Source organism: Aphis gossypii, chromosome 2 (assembly GCF_020184175.1).
Source record: "Aphis gossypii isolate Hap1 chromosome 2, ASM2018417v2, whole genome shotgun sequence".
Classification (NCBI taxonomy): Eukaryota; Metazoa; Arthropoda; class Insecta; order Hemiptera; family Aphididae; genus Aphis; species Aphis gossypii.
Window position 1 is genome coordinate 43,432,303 of NC_065531.1, and position 23,894 is coordinate 43,456,196.

The 23,894-nt window shown below is 28.2% G+C and overlaps 1 protein-coding gene across 4 annotated transcripts; it reads right to left on the reverse strand.

Annotated features, from left to right (window-relative positions):
- Positions 1 to 534: 534 nt before the first annotated feature.
- LOC126549703 (E3 ubiquitin-protein ligase MARCHF2-like) lies at positions 535 to 12,385 on the reverse strand. Of its 4 annotated transcripts, XM_050199781.1 has the most exons (6): positions 12,263 to 12,385; positions 12,037 to 12,198; positions 11,775 to 11,964; positions 11,412 to 11,583; positions 1,182 to 1,267; positions 748 to 846 (listed from the first exon to the last, which is right to left on the reverse strand). In XM_050199781.1, exons 1-6 carry the CDS (start codon positions 12,294 to 12,296, stop codon positions 843 to 845), a joined length of 648 nt encoding a protein of 215 aa, XP_050055738.1. In that variant the 5' UTR covers positions 12,297 to 12,385; the 3' UTR covers positions 748 to 842. The 4 variants fall into 4 exon arrangements, with proteins under 4 accessions (XP_050055737.1, XP_050055736.1, XP_050055738.1 ...); XM_050199780.1 differs by lacking the exon at positions 1,182 to 1,267 and having other exon boundaries at positions 535 to 846; positions 11,775 to 11,961; XM_050199779.1 differs by lacking the exon at positions 1,182 to 1,267 and having other exon boundaries at positions 535 to 846; positions 12,263 to 12,382.
- Between the last annotated feature and the right edge of the window lie 11,509 nt (positions 12,386 to 23,894).

Genomic DNA, 23,894 nt, shown 5'->3' on the forward strand with positions numbered 1-23,894 from the left:
TTTTTACTTGTGAATAATTGGCATAAAAAATTAAAATATCAAAAGTCGAGCGTATATTAAGTCATCCGATATTACTCTCCTCTACAACTTTTGATTGCAGTATTTTGCTCTAAAATCATTCAGTTAGCCGTATTATTAGAACAAACCTGGCATGTTTTTGTACGGTTTTTTTGCCGGTGTGGCGTCCTCTTAATTTATATATTATTTCTGTACAAATAGGTGCTTAACGATACCGAAAGTGTTATTTCGATTTAGTACATTTAGTACATAGGTCAAAAATTTGGTATAAAAATTATTAAAAAAAAAAGAATAATATTTCAAGTTTATGTGTTAAAAAATATAGTATTGACATTTAAAATAAAATACCTAAACGTCAGTATCAAAAATTTTAAATTCATCCAAAATTATTTATTTTGGTCCTCACTTTTATTCCCTGAAAACTCTATTTTATAAGGCCACCCAACTTCAGAAATTGAGTAGGTAGTACCTTTTAGAACGAACACACTGTATACTTTGAACTTTAAAAATGCAAAGTTATAAAAAATACACTTTATTTATAATTTTGAAGAATTATTTTTGATTTTAAAAAATATTTATTAAAAGTCTTGTAGAATTCCATAATTTAACATCTTGATTAAACGTGTTTGCAAAGCAATGGATTTATGTTGAGTCCTCTGGAAGTGCCGATTCTAAAATGATCGATTGATTATTTTTGTAGAAATTATACCAATTTAAAACATGGTGTTGAATTCGGCAAGAAGTCCAGAAACAAAAGAAAAAATCTGCACACACTATTGACCAACAAGCGCTAAATGATACAACTCGATAAGCCATGTCGTATTTTATCTGAAATTTTTTTTTAAAAACATTAAAATGTATAAATTATGATTAAATGATATTTATAATTTATATTAAGGGGTGTTCCAAATTCCATGTGACAGCAGATTTCAGTATGATATGCTTAAATGAGGAAAAATGACTTATTAAGGTAAAAACCTTTTGAACTATGTAATCTTAACAAATTATTTTTTTTCATCTAAAATGTGATGATTATAGGGGTAACTTTTAAAATTGAAATGGAAATCTATATTTTTGAAATATGATTTATATAAGATATATTTTTTAATGAATTTTAACGTTTGACACGTAATTATGCATCAATAATTAAAAAAGGTATTTACTTTTGAATTTTGTATTTATTTTGTAAAATTCCATTAATAATAATAATTATAACATTTTGTGCTTCTGTTTTAACAACCTTGATTTTCTGTATAGTTAAACAGATAGTGTAAAGATTATTAAGGTTGTAACTTTCATTCTATTATAGAAATAAAAGTTGTGTTTGGTATCTTAATTTAATTTTATATTCATGGGTCGAATTACATTGTATTAATTGATAATAAAAATAAAAATCAACGCATAGTACAAGAACATTATGTACCTATATTGTATATTGTACTATTTATAATCAATGCTATTATTGGTTTTATTTTATCAATAATTTTACATAATACTTGTTATTTATTATTTAGATTAATTAGGTATATATTAGGTTATAGCTAATTATACCAAAGTACCAAATAATTGTACCGATAAAAGATATTATACAGCATACAATAATTTAAAATATTTACAAATATTTTTGTAATACATTTTTTTAAATAATATTTATAATGTTATTTTTTTTCTAAACACTTCAAAATAACAACATTAATTTAAAAAACTTGTATGATTAAAATTCGCGCTCACCATAATGCTAAATGACGCATACCAGGCCCGTGCGCGGGATTTCACAACGATAGGGGGGGGGGGGAGTTAAAAAAATTATAAAGTAGATACATTAATAATTAGTAAATTTAATATTATAAATTTAATAAGTAATAATAATATTATAAGTGTTTCTTTTATCATAAATACTATAAAATAAAAATCATTGTTTTAATAATTTTATTCGACGAGGAGTAGAAAAGAATTCGTTTAGTACTTGGTTGATATCCACATATATATTCAATGATCCCAGTCCTTTTAAGCGATCTCCTTCTATTGTGGAACGTAGGTATGTTTTTAGCCGACATAGTGTTGAAAATGACCTTTCATTAGTAAGTTGTTGTAGTCACAGGCAAAACTGACATTACACGTAAAATTTTATGAACGTTTGGAAACGCATCCGAATTACAAATATCGAGGGCATAAGGGCATTTCGAATATTTTTACCAACTTGTCGTCGTCGCCAAATGTCCACATTACTTATCCAAATTTCTTGTGAATCGTCGTGTAAAATTGAGCTATAAGTTTCAAATAACTTTTTACAAGCAACTTTGTCTGAAGATATTGTTTCATTAAGAAAAAGATATGTGAAGTTGGATAAAATATTACGATGCTTGAGGAAGCGATCTTGAAGATGAGTGATGAACAAATCAATATATGGCAAATAAATAGTAGTTTTATAGTTATCTGCTATGGAGTCTGTTATAATGTTACAACGGTTAGTTTTTTGTGAAGCAAGTCTCGGTTTAGTGACAGGTATATTGTACTTATTACAAATATCTTCTTTTTCCTCAAGTTCGTGTTTTGCTGCATCTGTCAACTTAACAACCTCAGTCAAATATTGATTTTCTGTTTGTAAAACTCTACTCAATGATAAAGCCAATGTATGTACTGAGTGTAAAACATGAATTAATAATTGAAATCCTAATGTTTTTATTACTGATAGTAGTTGAAAAGAACCAGATGTTGTCTTTGAATGTGTTCAAGAACTTGAAACATTTCCTAAGGCATCAATTACTGCTGGTTGTAAATCTATATAAGTACCAATTGATTCATAATGTTGTACTCACCTAGTTGCGCAATATTTTTTAAGTTTTTTTTTTCTTGTAACCAAGTGTCATTATTTTTATTGCATCCTGAAGGGCAATTTGTCTTTTTGTCGTATTGAAAAAGTTGTAAATAGATTGAACTGAACCAAGGAATTTGGGAGATACTTTAAAATAACGGCAAAATTTAAACTATGTGGAGCACAGTGTGAGTAGAGAACTAATTATACTTTTCTCTGATGCAAGAGCATCATGGAGTTAGAACTCTGTGAAATTCACCACTCATAGCACTAGCTCTAGCACTAGCACTAGCACTAGTCATAACCTTGTTCCAATAAATACGCGCAGTCAATTCCGGAATGTTCAAGAAAATTCAAAATAACATTTGATAAACCTTTCCCTATAACATCCTACAACAGGAACAAAGCTTAAAAAAGCTTCACATATTTTAAGTTTACTGTCGTTATAATCTAACTACCGAATACAGATTGAAACTTGTTCTATACCGCCAATTTCTGCAGTTTCATCTACTGATATTGAAAAAGCTTTAGATTTATTGACTCTTTCAATGATCTGTTTTTGAATTAAATTATGAAATATGCCAATAAACTCGTTTTGTATACGGTTACTGATATATATACATAGCGTTTTTTGATGAATGTTGCAAAAAAATATTAAGCTGTTCGTCAATATTTGCTAGATATCTTAAAACAACCCTAAAATTACCACCATTAGTTATAGGTTCTTCGGAGGTTATTCTGTCTGAATCATTTAAACCACGAAGTGCCAAACCCTGTCATCCACTTAATATTAATGTTTCGATTATAGGAATCAAACATTTTTTTACTTTCATTAATGGAAGCTAATTATTGTTCCGAAATTTTTAAATCAACAGTTAAAATATTTTGATTATCAATTTCTGCTCTCATATTTGATTTTAATAATGAAGTTTCATAATACTCTAGAGAATTATGATGATTAAACGATTCAAAAGCTTTTTTCCAGTTTGTAAGTGGCAGAAAACAATACACAATATTTACAAAATGCCCCATTCATAATTGCTGAATAAGTCAACCATTAATATTTAAACAACCAACTTCTTTGAAACTTGAAATTTCTTTTTTTCGGAAACAGGAAATTGGTAGCCTTCTGGAGGTGTCCCGGTATCAAGTCAATACTTTCAGATGCATGCAGGTTTATTCACATATAATCCTATGCCATGCTTATGTAATAACTGTGGAAGTGACACTAATACATTTGTTTTTGAAGATGTATTTTCTACTGGATCAGTTGGCTGTAACTGACTGGTTATTAATTTTAATATACTTACTATCTCATCATTTTCTAGCCGCGGTTTTTTTTAAAAAAACTTTCGAATGTCCATTTCTATGTTACCGCTAACGACATGTTTGTATAACGAACGTATTACAATTAATAATTACCAACAACTTTTAAAATACACAACATCCGTCGTGTAATAATCGTGTTATACACGTCAAGTAAAATATTATTATGAATGTTCTATATTTCTATTTATAAATTCTATTGTCATTTTCTATTCTCTTGTCTATTAATAAGATATATCTTGTCGATAACGACTACGAAGATTCGATAAACGGCACATATAAAAATAACACAATGATTGTGGTGTGCTATTATGTTATACTTCATTATTTATTAGGTACAAATTAAATTATGAAATATTTAATAATTTAATATAATCAGTCAAAAATGAATAACACGATTTATATTTTGGGGAGTGTTTGAACCCCCAAAACCCCCTTGCGCACGGGCCTGATGCATACAATTAGGTAGATTTTGAATGAACTTAACTTTTTCACAACATAAAAATATTATCAATACAATATTAAATTATAATAACTAGGGCTTGGATGTCGTTATATTAATTAAAAGTTATTAAAGAATAATGGTTATAGTGCAACGTGTTCTGATACTACACACTAAATATAATACATAAACTCCATACTATAATCAACAATAACCAAACATTAGGGGTAGCAACTATTATTATAATTGGGCTATTACAATAATGATTAATCAAAAAGTTGTCATCGCACGTACGTTTTTTACTCGGTAGAATATTATAGGTATATAGTTGATGCACACTTATGACTCAACAGGAAATCATCTATATATGATCGACGCAAAGCGTGGGAAGGCGAAGGCCGCACATGCTACTGACCAGCAGGGATATGCAGGTACCGCGGAAGTCCCTGGATGATACATGAGTGGGCCCTAAATAGGCACATTTTAGACGTGATCCACCAGAGTTAGAGTGAGCACCTTCACGTCACCCAGTTCAATAATTGTACTTTTTGGACTAAGAATATTTTTCAATAAAAAAAAAAACATTTAGAAATAATCCATCAGTCTTAAATTTTTTAACTAATCTACTTGATACTACATCTTTACTGTTGCTCGTACGTGGCACGCTACAATAGCTAGACTTAGGGATTTATAACACTGACAAATACAAAAAAAATATGAGCAATACATAAATGTGTACATTAAAACTAGATAATTTTGACCGAGTTCATTTAAAAATATATTTATCATTTGAATTATCAATTTTTCCATTTTGAATAATTGTACCTATTTTTCAATACCAAAGTATGGAATAATAAAAAAAATGATAAGTCGATAGATCATCAGTGATATGGAACACAAAGCCTATCACATGGAAGTCATACAATAATAATATTAAATTGTTAAAATACAATACATAATACGTACCTAAAAAAAAATTTAAACTACATTTATATGAAATTTTTTTTCTTCAATAAATAATAAAATGTATAATATGCAAAATAAATAGGAAATTGCATACATACATTAAACATTTACGGTAAAGTTTTATATTATTATAAATAGCATAGTAAAATATTTTTAATTTAATTAGGTATAACAACACCAAAATCTTAATCATGACATCAAGCACAATTATTAAGTATTTTAAATATGTCCAATTGCATCAATGAAAAATTATGTAATATATTCTGAGTATATTAAAATAAGTATATTAAATTACTATATTGTTATAATTAATATATTATTAAATGTTACTAATGTTTAAAAAAATGACTTAAAAATTATGTTTAAGTGTTCATATGATCAATATAAATTAAAATAATTGCTTCTGCGTGAATAACCTTATAGAATATAATTACAAGTGTTGTATTAGGCCTTAATGAATTTTAATCAAAATAAAAGATGTAAGTACGTAAAAATTAAATTAACAAAAGAACCATAGATAATAAGTAAAACGGCAAAATTCAATTAATAAATAATATTAAAGGACCATGAAACAAAAAAAAAAAATGATTTTTTTTTATACCTTTATATAATATTAGAAATGAAAACTAAATTATTCGTCTTTTCAAAAAAAATATCCGATCACTTCTGTGTCAAATAGCGATCGTACGTATACGCGTGACGTCACTGGTGCGCACGGATATGTGCTGCCGCATTATTTTACGCAGTAGATATTTATATGGTGCATTAAAATATACAAAATATAAGACTGAATTAATTTCTGTAACGATATAATATCATTATCATTTATTATTATTGACATTAAAAGTTATTATCATGGCAAAAGACTTTTTAAAGGATTTGACACATGCTACTCATTTTGTACATACTGGTAGACTAGAGTTGTATCACAATTTACGATTAAAATATATGCCAAAACGTATTCACTTAAAATACAAAGATATGTATATGAGAAGTATCATTGCTATACTAGATCATAATAACAATGTAAATAAAAAGGAAGTCGGAGAGAAACTAGTAGTTTCCAAACCAGCCAGTAGATATGTCATAAAAAAAATATATGAATTAAATAAAACCGATGAGTGGCGCGAAAATATTATACAAAAAGTCCATGTTCATATGAAAGAAAATAATTCAACAATATCAGAAAAATTCAGTTTACCGGCGGTACCTTACAATATAGTTCTTCAACCAAAACCTAGTTACAATGATTTAATGAAAAAAAATTCACAAGATTCTAGAAATATAAATTAATAGTTAAGCATTTTTAAATATTTTAATTGTTGAAATATAGTCAACCATTTAGTTTATACTATTCGGTCTATTCTAAATGTAAACTGTAAAACTCAAATACTCATTGTAATAATGCATTAATATATTTCAATAAATGTTAACTCAATACTTAATATTTTCTTCGACATTTTAGGAGTAGTAGTTTTCATTTCAAATAAGTGTTTATAAAACGCCATGTAAAATACAGCGTAAAATAATACGGCGGCACATATCCGTACGCATCAGTGATGTCACGCGTACACGTACGATCGCTATTTGACACAGAAGGAGTGATCGGATAATTTTTTTGAAAAGACGAATAATTTAGTTTTCATTTCTAATATTATAAAAAGGTATAAAAAAAAATAATTTTTTTGTTTCATGGTCCTTTAAGTAATACTTAAAAATGCATATAAATAGATTAAAATAACAATTTTGTAATTTAGTGTTGATAAACTTTTATATTTCAGCTAGGTAGCATAGTAAGCAAAATATAACAATAAGAAATGTTAATAAATTGATTTAATGATTTTTCGGATTAAAATAAAAATGGCGTAAGTAAGTGTCTATAAGCTATAAATTAGCATAAAAAGAAAAGATGTAATTATAAAAAATATAATATGTAGAACAGTCGATAGTAACTCGATTGTAAGTTTAAGATATAAGAGATATAGCTATGGCAACCAAGAATCAGTGGTGGTGATCGTGAGACTCGATCACCACTGAACGCCGCGTTCGAACAAAGTATTTTTACATCATTTTCTTGTTATACCTAATTTTGGTATACGTTCGAGCAATCGGAGTATACGACACAAGTCTTCAAAAAAGTTAGATCAATATACTTGTAATACATAAATTGCTTACGCCATAAGCACTCCTGTATGTGCAGTTGTCACCCACGACTCGTATCCACACCAGATCAATCTCAACTTGGATAGTGATATATAATACATAAAAACACTGACATACAATAATAATTAATTTTTTTAAACACCCTTTTAAATATACAGATATATAAATAATATAATAATCATTCACCGGCGATTGTCAGTCTACCTAGATGAGATACAAAATAATACAATAATAATAATAATATATAACAATGCAAGTAATAAACAAAACAATTTAACTATCCATTGATGGATACAAATGAAATAGAAACCACGTTTTTAATTCAAATAATAATGGTCAAAAGGGGGCAAGAGACAACGGCTCAATACATAATCTAAATATAAAACATAAGAGAATATTTGGAAACGCGGAGTTACTAAGTCGATGACGGAGAATCCAATGGATAATACGAGCTTGACTTGATAAAACCGCGAGGTTTTCGATCTGAGCTGGACTGTATGTCTTAAAGGACGAATTTCACACCGACGTTGAGAACTTCAATGTACACGAAAGCTATCGTACACGAACTGCGTTAGACTTAAACTTGCGATGAACTATACAGTATACGAAACCAAAAAGTATTAAATATCAATATATTAAAAAGTATAATAGCCTTCAGAACCTGAGATAGTACGAAAAACAAGATAAAAGTGAAGACAAAAAAACGTTAACTATCAAGCCTAATTTTCAAAAACTGTCCTTCTGTACCGTTAGGGTACTCGAGTTCTCTCACCAGGTTTATTGCTGTGTACCGTGAGGGCACCTGGGTTTTCTCAGTAGATCTTGTGTTTGATGCAATATTTACGCCATCTACATTTATAAAATTGTACTAAAAAGCGTTAAATCGTCATTAATATACACTATCTACCTGTGGTATTTAAAAATTCCCTTGATATACTAAAGAGCAGTCTCATGGTAGTCAACGTGTTTTAACGGCGACCGGCATAACACGAGAACCGATGGATAGCAAGGAGTGGATGAAACGTCCTCACTAAGTGTTAGCTTGGAAGTGTTGCATTAATCGGGGCGCAAACATAAACTTATTAGCCACAAGTAATATTACTCAGGTATAAATTTATATTAAACATCATTTTATCTTACAGAATTTTGGTTCATGCTAGCAGTTAAAAATCTGATTCAATTGAATAACTATTTTGCTATATTTATTACAAAATTATATGCGACCAATATTTAAACAAATCAGTAAAATAATGATAAGGTTTTCATAAGCACTTGTATGAATGACTTTATGAATTATACTTTAAAAAGTTAGATATTTTTTAATGTTATTTAAACAAAGCAACAAAAAAAAAACACTAAATGCAAATATTTATTAAGTAAATCGTTGAATTCTATGAAAATATTACTCACGAGTCAGGAGATAAAGTAAAATAATGTTAATTATATTAGCAAATCTAAATATTGAAATGCTGTAATTTGCTGAATTGTACCACTTATTATTCAAATAAAAATGGTAGGTATAAATGTACAATGAATTTTAAAATAATTAAACATTTTGCTTCATTTTAATTTTAATATAATATAAAGTACCTTTAAAGTGTAATAGTTAAAGGTAACAAATTATCGAAATTACATCTGCTGATGTCAGTTCAAAACTAATGAAAGCATTTCCAGACAATAACAAGCAGTTAACTATGATGACTTAAATATATCAACTTGATTGAAATAGTAAATTATTTAAATTATATTTAAATTTAGTATAACTGAAGCACTTTCACTGTTGATTATTCAGATATCGATAGCCCCTTCAATTATTAACACTTTAATGTAAAATTCATTAGAAATCAAACGATGCACGAATCATAATTCAAAAATATAGGTTCCCATTTTAATTTTATAAGTTGCCTCTCAAACCTTCCCATCCCAATAAAAAAAAAAAAGTATGTTTATCAATATAATATTTAACTAATTCAAGTTATGTGTTTCATATAGGTCATTTTTCCCTTATTTGCTGAAATCTGCAGTCACGTGAAATTTGGAACCTCTCGTATACATACATTATACATTATCTGTACTTCGATCACAATCTAAATTACGCAACTCATCAAAATGGGTGAATATTCACATTTCATCTGATCGTACGGTTATTCAACATGAACATATGAAACAACTACGTGAAGAATTACAACGCCGAAGAGTTAACAATCCAAATCTTATTGTTAAATACATAAAAGGTATATTGACGATTATTAATAATCCAATAAACTAGAAAATCACTCGGAAACTAATCTTCTCATTTTCAATTCGTATTTAAATAATAAAATTAATCACTTAAAAACTCTGATTCCAAATTAATACGAAAAAACATATGATAATATACAACGGCAAAATCGACTATAATACAATAGGAACCAAAGAGAATAAACATATATAGATAAATATGATAATAATATTATAATAATTAAACAATTAAAACATAAAGGACGGTGTGGAGTACAGGGGAAACGGGAGAGATTAGGACGGTCGCCGTTGTCCAGAGTAGCATTCTAATACCGATATTCGTTCGGCGCGAACAGATAGTCTGTTATTTAAATGTATATAAAAAGTAAATGTTCTTATTTCTTAAATTTATAGCTTATAGACTAAACAACTTATTTTCATATATTTTTAGAGGTTGTTCGTAAGTATAAGCATCAGAAAAGTTTTGAAAGTAGTTTGAAAAATATCAAAAAATATACAAAATGCTATATTATCCACTACTACATGTCACGATGCACAATATAATATAAATAATAATAATAAGAAACGGGAAAAGCAAACGAAAAAGAAAACAACAAGTGTATATAATATTATCGAACGATTAATTTAATAACGATATTAATAATAGTAAAAATAATAATACTAGTGCGCGAAGGCACAGTTCACACAAATCAGTGTCCCGACGGGGACAAAGTCGACGGTAAAGAAAAGAATATATATATATTTATACAAGAAAAAGTCACGTTCGTTGGAAAACGAAATAACTGAAAAAAAAGAATATACAACAAGTCGCGGAAGTGCACGGACTGCAAAAAGACGGCGGCGGGCGGTGATCGGTTGTAACGAACGGTTAACAACAGACAAAAACGCCGCCGAAGCTCTCGGCGGTCGTCACCCACGCCGCGGGAGCTTCGGGGCTCATCGCCGACTCAGAAACTAGTTCGATTAATCGCTCGGGTGTCCCGATTGATTATCGAACGAGTGGTGATACTTAGGCAAGGGGGTCTAGCGGGTGAGATCGCGGTATTCGTGCGACACGACCGTGTCATACAGAGATGGACATCTCAGTCGAATAAGTTCAAAAATCAAGATACACCAACGCTTAATTTTATTCCAACTTGGTTATACACTTATACTAAACTTCAGAACTCAGCTGTGATATTAAAACATAACACCGTTTAATAGGAAATAGTGCCTTATATGTATACCTAACCTCGTATGTGTACATGTGTACATACAGGTATGTATTATATTCGATATTTTTATAAATTGATCGCTACTCAATTACCCACAAATGAATTTAAACGTTAAAAAAACTTTTGTAGTTAAAAAAATTTAAAATATGCACGATGTTATAAAAAGGATGTTGTAAAATGTAATACCACCATATTATTTTAAAATTTTACTGTCTCCTTTTGTTACCTGTACATCTGTGTTGAAAATATGCTCGGTTATAGAAAATCCAACGTACGAAAATAAGGATATAAATGGTAATATAATAACCAATACACATCCGTCATAGAACAATTCTTTGACTTCTTCTTTATTTTCACTACTGAAAACCCATGCTTTAATTGATCCTAATAATGAATATCTATAATATATTGAAAATAGCAAATCAGTTGTGTATTTTTATAAGAAAATGAATTTATTGATACATTGTAATAGTATGCTATACACTAGAATTATATTGGGTAAAAATGACGATGCGATATGATATGATATAAAATATGATATTGATCATTATAAAATATTGTGTTATTTTTATATTTCAACTATTATTACTTTGTGATTCGTTTGGTTTTATATACAAATGTGCAAATTTCACAAACAGTAGAACTAGCTTGCAGGAGCCATTTTTCCAAACATGTTTTATGGACCTTGGATATACTCCCACGACAAAAACAAGGAGAGATGCATTTATTTGATTCATCCAAATCGGACTGTAAACATATTCTACAAAGACTGGGTGCTGCTAAATAGATATGAATAGACTTTTTAGTAGATTAAAAAAGAAATAATTACTTTATTTTCATATTAAATTTACTTGGAATTTCAGGGTCTTTGAATCCAGATGATGTAGATAATAACATATCTGTTCTTATTTTATTCTCTGAAGTTTCACTAAGAACTTTTTTATTAATCAATGAACTTAACTCATTTTCTCTGGCACTAGAGTATAAGTCTTGATTTTCATTAGTGGGAGTATCTAGAAATTTCCTAAATGTATTAGTATACATTACTCAACTAACAAAATAAAAAAAAATTAATACCTGGGAATAAAATATGTCCTAAAGCTTCTGACATATTTTCTGTTCAAATTTTAAAAAATATTTTTTTAAATTCTTATTATGAATTATTTTATCATATTTCATTATTGATTTTAATTTAAAACTGATTGTTTTGTCATAGAAACTTTATAAATATTTTATTTTATAATGAATTATGAACAGGCGTATGATCAAACATTTTCGAATTTTGAATTGCATTATAAACACTTGCACCATGAGCTGGCACTTTAAAATAAATACAACTCTATAGTTGTATAGAAACATAATATATCAACACACTTTTTTTTTAAATAAGTATAATAAAGGTATATCATATAACATAAAAGCTAGGTACTTGTATTATTTTTTTAGAATTATACTAAATAAAGTACCTATCAGAAATATGATTTATTTGTACATACTATATAACAATATAATATATATTAAACAAAAAAATACTTACCTAAGAATGAGACAAGACTTTGTTCCATGTTCGCCTCTGAGTCGTTCATAATATGAAATATGAACGTGCAATGACAATAAAATTAAAATAATATTAATATATTACTCATGATAATCAAATAATAACATAAATACCCAGACACCCAGTACAAATAGCATGCATTTGGTTTTTATGAAAATTTATTAATCGTTATCACGGTTTAAAATAATACGCGCAATTAGTGGTGATAAGAATAAACGTTATCAGGAATGGCGTTTGGTTCCAAATAAACATATTTTAACACTGGATTGAATAGGAACCATATTATTTTTAATTTATTCTTATGATTTTTGACTTGAATTATGGTAATATATATATATAATATATATAACCAAATATTGAATTAAGATACCACATTTTATCACATAATATCTGAATTTGTTTACTTTAACTGGTGGGAAAACATTAATAGAAACTCGTATAGTCGTGTTAGTAAAATTTGCTTTTTCTTTCCGTAAATATAGTTTAGTATTTTACCTTTAGAATTTAGATAGTAATGGATGGAAATCATGTGTTATTCATTAGTTCTCTTTGTAGTTTTTTTAAAGACAATATGAAACATTTTAGAAGAGGAGAAATAGCCTTTAAAGATGGCCATGTTCTAAAATTCCAGGCAGATTTGGAACAAAATATTGTGGTAGGTGATGTCAAACCAAGTATGAGAAGTGATCCTTACAAGGTTAGGATTTTATTAAATGACGGTTGTATATCTGATGCTTATTGTTCTTGCCCACGCTGAGTTGCAATTTGTCACCATATTGCAGCTTTGGCTCTATATACCCATTATAACCTAAGTTCAACCGACAAAGATTGCTCATGGAGTGCTAGATAAACTAATGTGTCTAGTAATGTTAAAAATATTAATGATATGTATGGCTCGTATGATATCCAAAATATAAGTGTTGCTGAAGTGGATTTTGAAAATTTCAAAAATACCATCAGTAATTTATCTGTCCCTGTAGGATTTACATGTTTATTAAAACCAGAACCAGAAGTAGAAGAGGCTAAATTTGTACTTTCATCTATAAAGAGCTTTGTACAAGATTGTAAAAACTTTATTAAAAATAATGATTTTGAGGCGATAAAATTGTATTTAAAAAGTGAATTGTATATACCTGATAATATAGTAGGGCAAATTGCCAAATTGCTAAGGATACCATTGGGCAAAGTGAAAATCCATTATGGTTTGAGTACAGGAAAAGCCGAATAACTGCAAGCAAATTTGGTGCAATTCTAGCAGATTGTAAAAGGAGTAAATCTCCAAAATCCTTGTTTAAATCATTAGAAAACAATGATAATATAAAAGGTATACATGCTGTACAGTGGGGTGTTTCAAATGAAATCAATAGTATTAAAGTATTAGACGAAAATTAAATTGTTTAAGTTGTTCCTACAGGTTTATGGCTGAGTAATAATGGTTTTCTGGGAGCTTCACCTGATGGATTGGTAAATCCTAATTATATTGTTGAGGTAAATGCCCTTGGAAATATAGAAATAAAAATCTTGAAACTGAAATTGAAAAAGACCATAATTATATTGTATATAAATAAAACAATATAATTTTAATTAACAAAAATCATGTATAATGGGACCAAATCAAAGGCAATTATATTTGACCAAGCGCAAATGTTGTTACATAGTAGTATGGACACACCAGGTCAGTCAATTATTATGGAGATTGAAAAAGATGTGGAATGGGAAGTCAACTTGGACATTTTAGAGACATTTTTTATTACTAAGTATGTACCATCTCTCATCCACATGTAACATTTTACTTTTTTTTTTTTTTATTATATATAATCATCATATATTAACAATATAAAGATATTAACTTATATACTATTTAATGATTATCAATCCCTTTGAAGCTAAGCTTGTGTTAGGGATTGAGAGTATACAGTATTAAAAAAAATTAACAACAATTTTTAAATTATGTACATTAAAAAATTAATATAAAATAGATACAGTCGAAAAGATTAAGTAATAAAAATAAAACAAGTTGTATATATACAATACACAAATGCTTGGATATTATTACTTACTACTTAACATACAATAAAAATGAGGCAATAAATACAAAATCAAATTAAAAATTTAGACTAATTCTAAAAATAACCAGTTATAAATAATATTTTTAACATTACCTTGATGTAAGTGAATATTTTTTTTTGCTTCATAAGGCATTGAATTAAAATAGGTGGGCCCCAGATAGTCAACAAATGATTGACCGAAAAATGTTTTTGAATACCTAACAGGAATGTTATAGACTCTATTTTCTCTTTTGTTTTTATAGAAAGGGATACTGTTTTTTTTTTATTAGACATTTAAAAATAAACATAATTACAATTTTTTTATAAAGTGATCGAATAGGTAATACGTCCAAATCTAAGTAATTTTGTCTAGTTGATCCTTCCAGAGTACATTTATTTAAGCAAATTTGTACTATATTATTTTGATTGAATTGCAACTGTCTTAAAACGCCATCTTCTATTCCACCCCATACTAATAGACCAAATTGATATATTGATTGATAAAAGGCAAAATATATCATACGTATAGTTTTTTTGGTATCAAGTTTTTGAGTTTATTAAATTTATATGTTATTGTGCGTAGCTTCCCTACAAAATTATGTGAATGAAGATTCCATATTAGGTTGTTATCAAAAATAATCCCTAAGTACCTTATTCTTGAGACTTCTTTAATACGTTTGCAATTGTGTGCATTGCATATTTCACTATTAGTGCAGCTATGTATTGTTATTGAGTTCATATTTGTAAGAGTTTTATTTATGGAAAAAGTCATGAAACTTGTTTTTTCATCATTTAATATTAGATTTTTTCACTAAGGCTTTTATGGACTTCGTTTATACCAATTGTGGCTTTAGAATGAACTCCTTCCCACGTTTTATCCGTGAAAAGTAGACACGTATCATCAGCATATGAGACTACCCGACCATCCAAATTAAGATCACATACCCAGTTTATGTATAAAATCAACAAAATAGGACCCAGAACACTACCTTGAGGAACACCATATTCAATATATCTATCCTGGCTTGTAACATTATTTATTTTGACTCTTTGTTTTCTATTTGTTAGATAACTACGAAACCAATTAAGGCTGCGGTCATTTATTCCAAAACTTGGTAATATTTGTAGAAGAGTTTTGTGATTTACTGTATCAAAGGCTTTAGCTAGATCCAAAAAAATAGCTATTACATTGCTTCCACTATCTAGTTCATTATACAGGGTGACTCTTTTATATTGAACACTCATTATTTCAAAATATGTTGACTTTTTTCAATTTTTTTTTTTCAAAATGTTTAGTTTTATGCTTTTCTAGAATTATATAAAAATTTTATTTTTTTCACGCTTATATTTAATAGTGAAACCTCTATCAACTATTGATTTTCAAATGGCAACCTATATTTTAAATGTCATATAATAATAGTGCTATTTTTTTATGAATTTTAACATTTTAATTATTATTTTCCATTTAATCGTTAACGAGTTATAGCTGCTCAAAATTAGATGGTTTTAGGTTTTCAGGTGTTCGTCTCAGTGTCTCACAGGTTATTACGGCTAATTACATTGATTAAAATCTTTAAAGTGTTATATGAATATGTGTAGAAATTAAATACAATATAATTAACACTTCATAAACACCGTGAGATCAAATTCCTCGGAAACTCTTACTCAAACCGTTATTGTAATTACATGCACGTTTTGGGTAAAATAATAACAAAATCCATGTTGCAGATAATACTTAACATTTCTGAAAATAAAAACAAAAGTTAGTTTACTAAAATATATTTAAGCCAGTCATTTACTCCTTTATATAACATTTTTTATACTAAACTTACCCTTTAAAAAAATAATTTTCTAGGTAGGTCTACTTAAAAACACTTATAAAACTTTTTCCAAGGTTTCACACAATTATAACATTATTCGAACAAATAAAAATATTGACATTTGGTATTAAATAATATAAAACATAAATATGTCAAGAACGTTATACAGCAAAAAATAAACTTGAGATTAAGACCTTGGAGTTGAATGATGTATAATTGATGAAAAAACTAAAGAACTTGAAAACATGATAACTGAAATAGTAAATATGAATACAAATTTGAATTAATATAACACAAATGACTTAAGCAACCGCCAACCGGGCATAATAGCATAATACTGTGCACTGTGCACATGGCCGCAAAGAAGCATTCACTACAAAATAGTAAATACACATTGTGGTGATAGTGGTTGGGTTGACGCACTATCAGCCAGCAACTTACGTGCCTGTTGACCGCGTGTAGGTCGAAACACCGTTGTCTAAAGTAAGGACGGGAGCGTGAGATAAAAGTACTCGGAAGAATTTCGAGTGTTCGACATTAATATTTATTAACAATTCGCGAATAATTATAATACACAATATCAATAAAAAGCAAAATATACAAGAGACGCGTACGTGCGAGATACAAAAAAATTAACGTAGATCGTCGGTGCGCGAGGTTATACCGGAGAGGCGGTCGATAATCCGCAAAAAGGTACAGCTCGGAGCTTAACGAACTTGACGGTTCGGACGTCGAAAAAAGAGTGCAAAAACGGGACCGCGAATTGAGCGTAACGGTCGTAACGAACCGAGAAAAGCGGATCGGTCGCTCGCGCGGGCTGGCGGGGGGTAGCGCGAGATCGAGACGTCGTTACCATGAACTACTACACAGGACTAGACACTATTGGTAGGAGGAGAGCAGGGAATCGTCCACAAAGTTGTACATATTCGGTACACATGCGACGCAACGCCATCTGTGAGATAAGAAATATTTTGTTATATAAAATACCGCCTTTTTTTAATTGTATAGATTATCTGAATAATATTAATATGATCTTTAAAATTTTAAATACATTTTTGTAGATTTTTTCAGGTGTTCATTTTTTTTAGAAGCAGTTTACTTGTATCCAAGGTAGTATTAAAATAGCTTTACGTTGTGGTATTGTACTAACAATGATATTGGTTTTTTTACATTTCTTTATTGTCTTAAGCCGAACAGTTTTTAAAATAGATTGTTTACATTTAGGTATAGTTGAAACCATAAGTGTGTATACGAGGATGGCATATAATTGTATTACTAATTGATTGTACAGTGTACACTTTGTTATAACTTTTTAATAATCTTATTATAACCATGTTTAACTTTAAAAAAATAAATATATATATATAATATATATCAACTTGTGTTTGTTTATTTCATCACTGTTTCCTTTCTAAATTAGTGTTCAGTATCTTAAACTGTTCACTCTTTAAACAGTAATTATATTCTGACAATATTCTATAAATAGTATCATTATTATATTGAACTGTGTTGTTAATAATTGTTTTTCAAAAATTAAAACGTAAAATTTAACTTGAGTAAAATTGTAAAAATAAATATGGGTCGTAAATGTAGTGTGAAATTGTGTGAAAGTAATAAGACTACTGAACACACAACTTTATTTTCAATTCCAAAAAATCAAATATTACATGAAAAATGGACAAGTATTGTTAACGCTTGGAATTGCAACAATACTAAAGTAAAATATTTATGCCATAAACATTTTGAAGATAATGATATTAACAAAACATTTGACGGTTTCACTATAGAAGATAATCAGGTACTCATTTACGCATCAATAAATTAATTCAGCTCACATTTTCATTGAAGTTGGGTGGGTTTGATCAATTCATAAATCAATTATAAACATTTTTCATTATATTTTATTTTAAAATTAAATTTTAATTAGTGTAACTTACTATACAACATTTTTTAGCTTTGGGCAAAAAGAACAAAATTTACATTAAAACTTGGTGCTTTACCAAAGATTTTTAATTCTTCGAATGTACCACATTGTCGCAAAACATTAAAATGATCTGAAGATGAACTTATACTTAATAAAAATGTAGACATGGTGGACTTAAAGTAATTATTCTCATAATAAAAGAATATTGAACCAGATAATTTTTATTAGGCATTGATGAAACACAAATAAACTTAAACCTTGTTTTATACTTAACTATAATACATTATTTTATTTTATAATACTAGCAGTCCAATAATAAATGAAGACAACCATAATACTAAAAATGAGGAACATTATTCATCAACATCAATAATTGTTCAAGAGATAATAACCATTGTATGAAATATGAATTACCATATTATAATACATTTCAAAATATATCAATAATAAATTATTAAAAGTGTATTATTTATTACAGATATCAACATTTCATGATTTAATCAATGTATTTAAAAGTATTAAGATCCCTATAACTTGGACTTCTTATAAAGAAGAGAATTTCATTTCATTTTGTTGTCTAAAACCAATGATTGAAAAAAAATAAAATGATCATTGAAAAACAGATAGTTTTTAATAAGAATCTTGACATTTTATTTTACATCAATGACAAATTATTAAATACTGATCAACATGGTAACACAATATTTTTTTCAAAAATGACAAAATATGACATAGAAGAAGTTATTTTAAATTCCGATCAAAAGAAAATATGCAGAGGGGGCCCTCCTCAACTTATATTCCAGGTTTGTAATCGTTAATTTGTATTCAGTGCTTACCTGTAAAAATCGATAATAAATCTTCAATTTTTAACTGAATTTTATTTTATGAAAATTCTTAGGTATTGAAATTAAGTATGGAATAATTTATTTAAATGACATTTGGTATCATAAAAATTGTATGGTTTTAATGAATACACAAAAATCAAGATGTGAGTGGTGTGAGCGATTATGTAGCATATTTAGAGCAAAAAAACATTATCTTGATAAATGTAAAAAGAAGAAAACTATTAAACGTTTATGATCCACGCTTACACCAAACAGGAAGAACATGTTATTAGGCATTCAGAAAAAAAAAATTATTTAAAAAAATCAAATCTAAGGTACATATTATAATATGCAATATGCATTTATAGTTTTTTAATATTTTATTTAACAATATTAAATTTAATGGTATAGATTACAATCATCTTTAGAAAAATTAAGAAGTCAATTCAGTGGAATTAAAGAAAAAATGAAATTTAAAACCACTGAATCTACAATTAACCAATTAATTAAAAATAGTTTTAATGTTAATGATCTGAAACTGCTGTGATAAATGAAATAATATCTTCAAGTAAAATTAAAAATCCCAAAGGACGTCGCTATTCAGAAAATTGGTTACTTTTATGTATACTTTTACACATAAGGTAATCAATACTTAATACTTTTAATACAAAAAAATATATAATAATAGTAACATTACCTATTACCATTTAATTGTTTTATAGATCAGCAAGTACTTATAAATTTCTACGAGACTAACAGATATTACCATTGCCATGTGCTAGAACCATTCGTCGCTATCTATCGTTAACAAAAACTGGTTGTGGATTTGTTTTAAATTTTTGTTTACTTTTAAAAAAGAAATTATTAACTATGAATGACGAAGAAAAACATGGAATCTTAATTTTTGATGAAATTTCTTTAAGAGAAAGCATAGAAGTCAACACTCAACACCAATTGTTTAACCTATACCGGATTAGAAGATTTTGGAGAAGATGCAGACATACAACATTGTGGGGAAAAAGCTAATCACGGATTAGTTTTTATGTTTCAAAGTTTACACAGCAACTTTTCACAGCCAATAGCCGTGTTTACGTCTAAAGGGAATTGTAAAGGTTACAATTTAAATTTAATTGGCACTTGTGTGAAATACTTTTTTGAGAATAATGAATAGTTTGATGAGAGTAGTTTTTAGTTGATTTAAACAAAAATATCACATATTAGGTATTATCAGGGGTACGAAACTCCGTGCATTGGCCGAATCAGGCGATTGTGGCCTTGAACACGGTCTGCAGGGGGCGTGGCATACGTTATCAATTAAATATTTTATATCAATATCACCATGTATAACTCATATAACCTGTTACGGACCTATACTGTCCGTATCGATTATTTTATATGCATAAGATCATACAATGTCAAATTTCCTAACTTGTAAAATTAATACCACAGGCACACGAGTACAGGACACAAGAGAGTAGAATATTATATTAATATAATAATTTGACAATTAAAGTAAATTCACACATCTCTTTGCAAAAGTCGAAACTCGGTGTCTTAACGATTCGTTAAGAATCATGGGTAAGAATACACAAGCAGTCGTTCCGGGACCCCTCGTATGACGAAGTCACCGCCCCGTCTTGTAAGAAATCATATATAAAGGGATCGAGACAAGAGCTCAACAGACGGTTACTGTATAACCAACGAATAGGGATATCTATGACACTCAGAGGCCGGTCGTAACACCACTCACCATCTTATTTTATATATTCTACATTAAGCTTATAATATTTGTATTCGTGCAAGACTTATTTTAATAAACAATTAACTTATACTTGAACAACACGACGTATTCATTTTGTACGTTGATGCATGAATCGACCTAGTCGGGACGCAACAAACCATACAACAATATTATCATATTTTATGTGCCAATTGGAATTTTTTACAAGTCATATTAATTTTCCTAAGATTTAATGTTTATGTATTAAAATTTAAAGTAAATTACTTAATGAAAGTAATAACTCTTATGAAAAAATATTATAATACTTAAATTAATTACTAATGTGATAATAGGTAATTGGATGTGGAATAAAATACTAGGCTTAAAGAACAAACACATTGCAAATTTTATAAGAATATATTAAATTTATTCAATGAAAATAAAACCAAAATTGCAAGACAGAAAAATGAAAAATAATATATTACATTAAAAGAATAAATAATTTTTACTAACTTTCACAAGATCATATTTTAGTCCTGAAAAGGACTGTTTAGTGAAAAGTATTAGTTTAGTCCTGAAAAGGACTTAGATTACTGAAATATTAATCATAAAAATTAATTAATATCAACAGTTGGATTTTTTTTTTCGTGACTAAACTGTGACAGTCCTGAAAAGGACTGTTTAGTTAAATGTATTTGGCTGAAAATACAGAAATCACTTATAATTTGATACACAAGGTTGGTTATAACTTATAAGTTATATACCTAAACCGGATCATTATAATAAAAGACTTAATCAATTTTATTATTTTTCACATGATCACAGTTTAGTTCTGAAAAGGACTGTTCAGTGAAAAGTATAAGTTTAGTCCTGAAAAGGACTTAGCATACTGAAATATTAATCATAAACAAAAATGAATTAATATCAACAGCTGGATTTTTTTTTTAATTCAAAATTTATAAATTTGAAAGAATTTGAACTTTTCTGTTCATTTTACCTGTACGTAATGTCTGAAATTCCTTGTTGGTTCTATTTAATGAGTTGTATATTCGAAATCTTAAGAACAAGTTAATTAAGAAGTGTTTAGGAAAGTTATTACACGGATGATAGAAAAAAATTGAATTTGTAATTAAATCTCTAAGAGTTTTACCCACGTTGGGCTGAGGAGCTAATGAAATGAAATGTCTATCAAAAACTTGATTAATTTGAAAAATATACTGATAAAATGTAGAATTGGGCATCATTAAATTACCGAATAATAAAGAAGGATTTTCTTCGTATGATTTAAAATGCGAATAAAAAGTTTCACTAGATAAGGAAGTAGTTGCTTGTGCATAACTTAAACAAATTGTACATTGATGAACTTTTAAACATTGCCCGATTAAGTAACCACAAATGTATGTCAAAACATTTTGTTCAGGTAAATTAACTTGTTTGTAATTATTAATGTTTGCAATAGGTAATGGAATTTGAATTGGATTTTTTTCAGGGAAAAGTATTTTAATTTCACTTATAGGGGTTTTTTCAAGACTGAGTAAGACATCATCTAAATCTTGAATACAGTTAGCACCTTCAGAGTGCTCAAAGTAATCAAGACAAAAAAGTTTTTTAAAAGTTCTTTTAAACTGAATGCATATAGGATTTATGCAATTTCCATTTTGAATTCTTACAGTTCCAAAAAAATTTTCTAATTTATCTTGATTTAACCTATAAGTACATATTGGATCTATTTTGGAATTACCGTCATTATTTAAATTTTGATAAAGGCGATTTAATCCAGCGATTGATATTAACCAGCCATTAATAAATTTTATGTTATAATGTCTAGCTATGTTAACCCACTCATTTTTTTCAGCATTAAATTTTTGAATTTCTAAATTTTCAAAATAATTAAACATTAAATTTAAAAAATCTTTCTGTAAGAAGAGTTTGAAAATGGCAATGAATAACGTTTTGATCCCTCATGATTGGAAACTTCAGTAGAATTGGGATGGGAATTAAATAAATAAAACAGTTTATCCATAGAATCTATGAAATCAATTGTATCGAAGGCACTATTCGGCAATTCATTACAAGAAACTAGGGTAGTCATCCCTGCAACCACTGTATGACTAAAAATATGACATGCAAATTTGACTCTCATTTTTTGAAAACTATTAGGATTTAAATGAACATCTGTTAATTTAGGTGCCAATCGATGTTGTTTACTTTTATCAGAATTATAAAAATTTGTAAGATGAATTTTTTCTGCTATTTTGTTTTGACATTTGAAACGGTAATTGAAAAAGTTATTTCTAGTTGCCTTTAATAAATGAGGTGGGTCAAACATGTAAACAATTTCTTTGTCACCAACATTAAAGTAAGGGGTCTAGGGGGTAATGCCTTGTTGATCTGCAAAGCGCTTGAAATTTGAGCCTAAATCAGAAATCATGACTACTACATTAATAGAAATATCGGACAATCTTTGAATAGTTTGGAAGATTATATTTTGCAGATCATATCCAGTACAAGTAGTAGCAACAAAAAAAGCCAATAGGTTGTTTCCAAGAACTATGTAGACCACTGATCATAATAACCATAACAGATTTAGTAACATCGCAAGATTTAATGAATCCTGTATTGTGAAAACCTATTATTTCATCTTTTTTGAAATCAAAGAAAAGAAAAGATTTAAATGACATTTAATCTACACATAAGACACATTCTTTAGACTTCACTGTCATAGAGTTTGCTTTTACTGCTAGAATTTTAAACAAAAATTCATTTAAACCAGGATTAATTTCCCAATTCTCTGTAGTTTTTTGCAAAGTTCTAA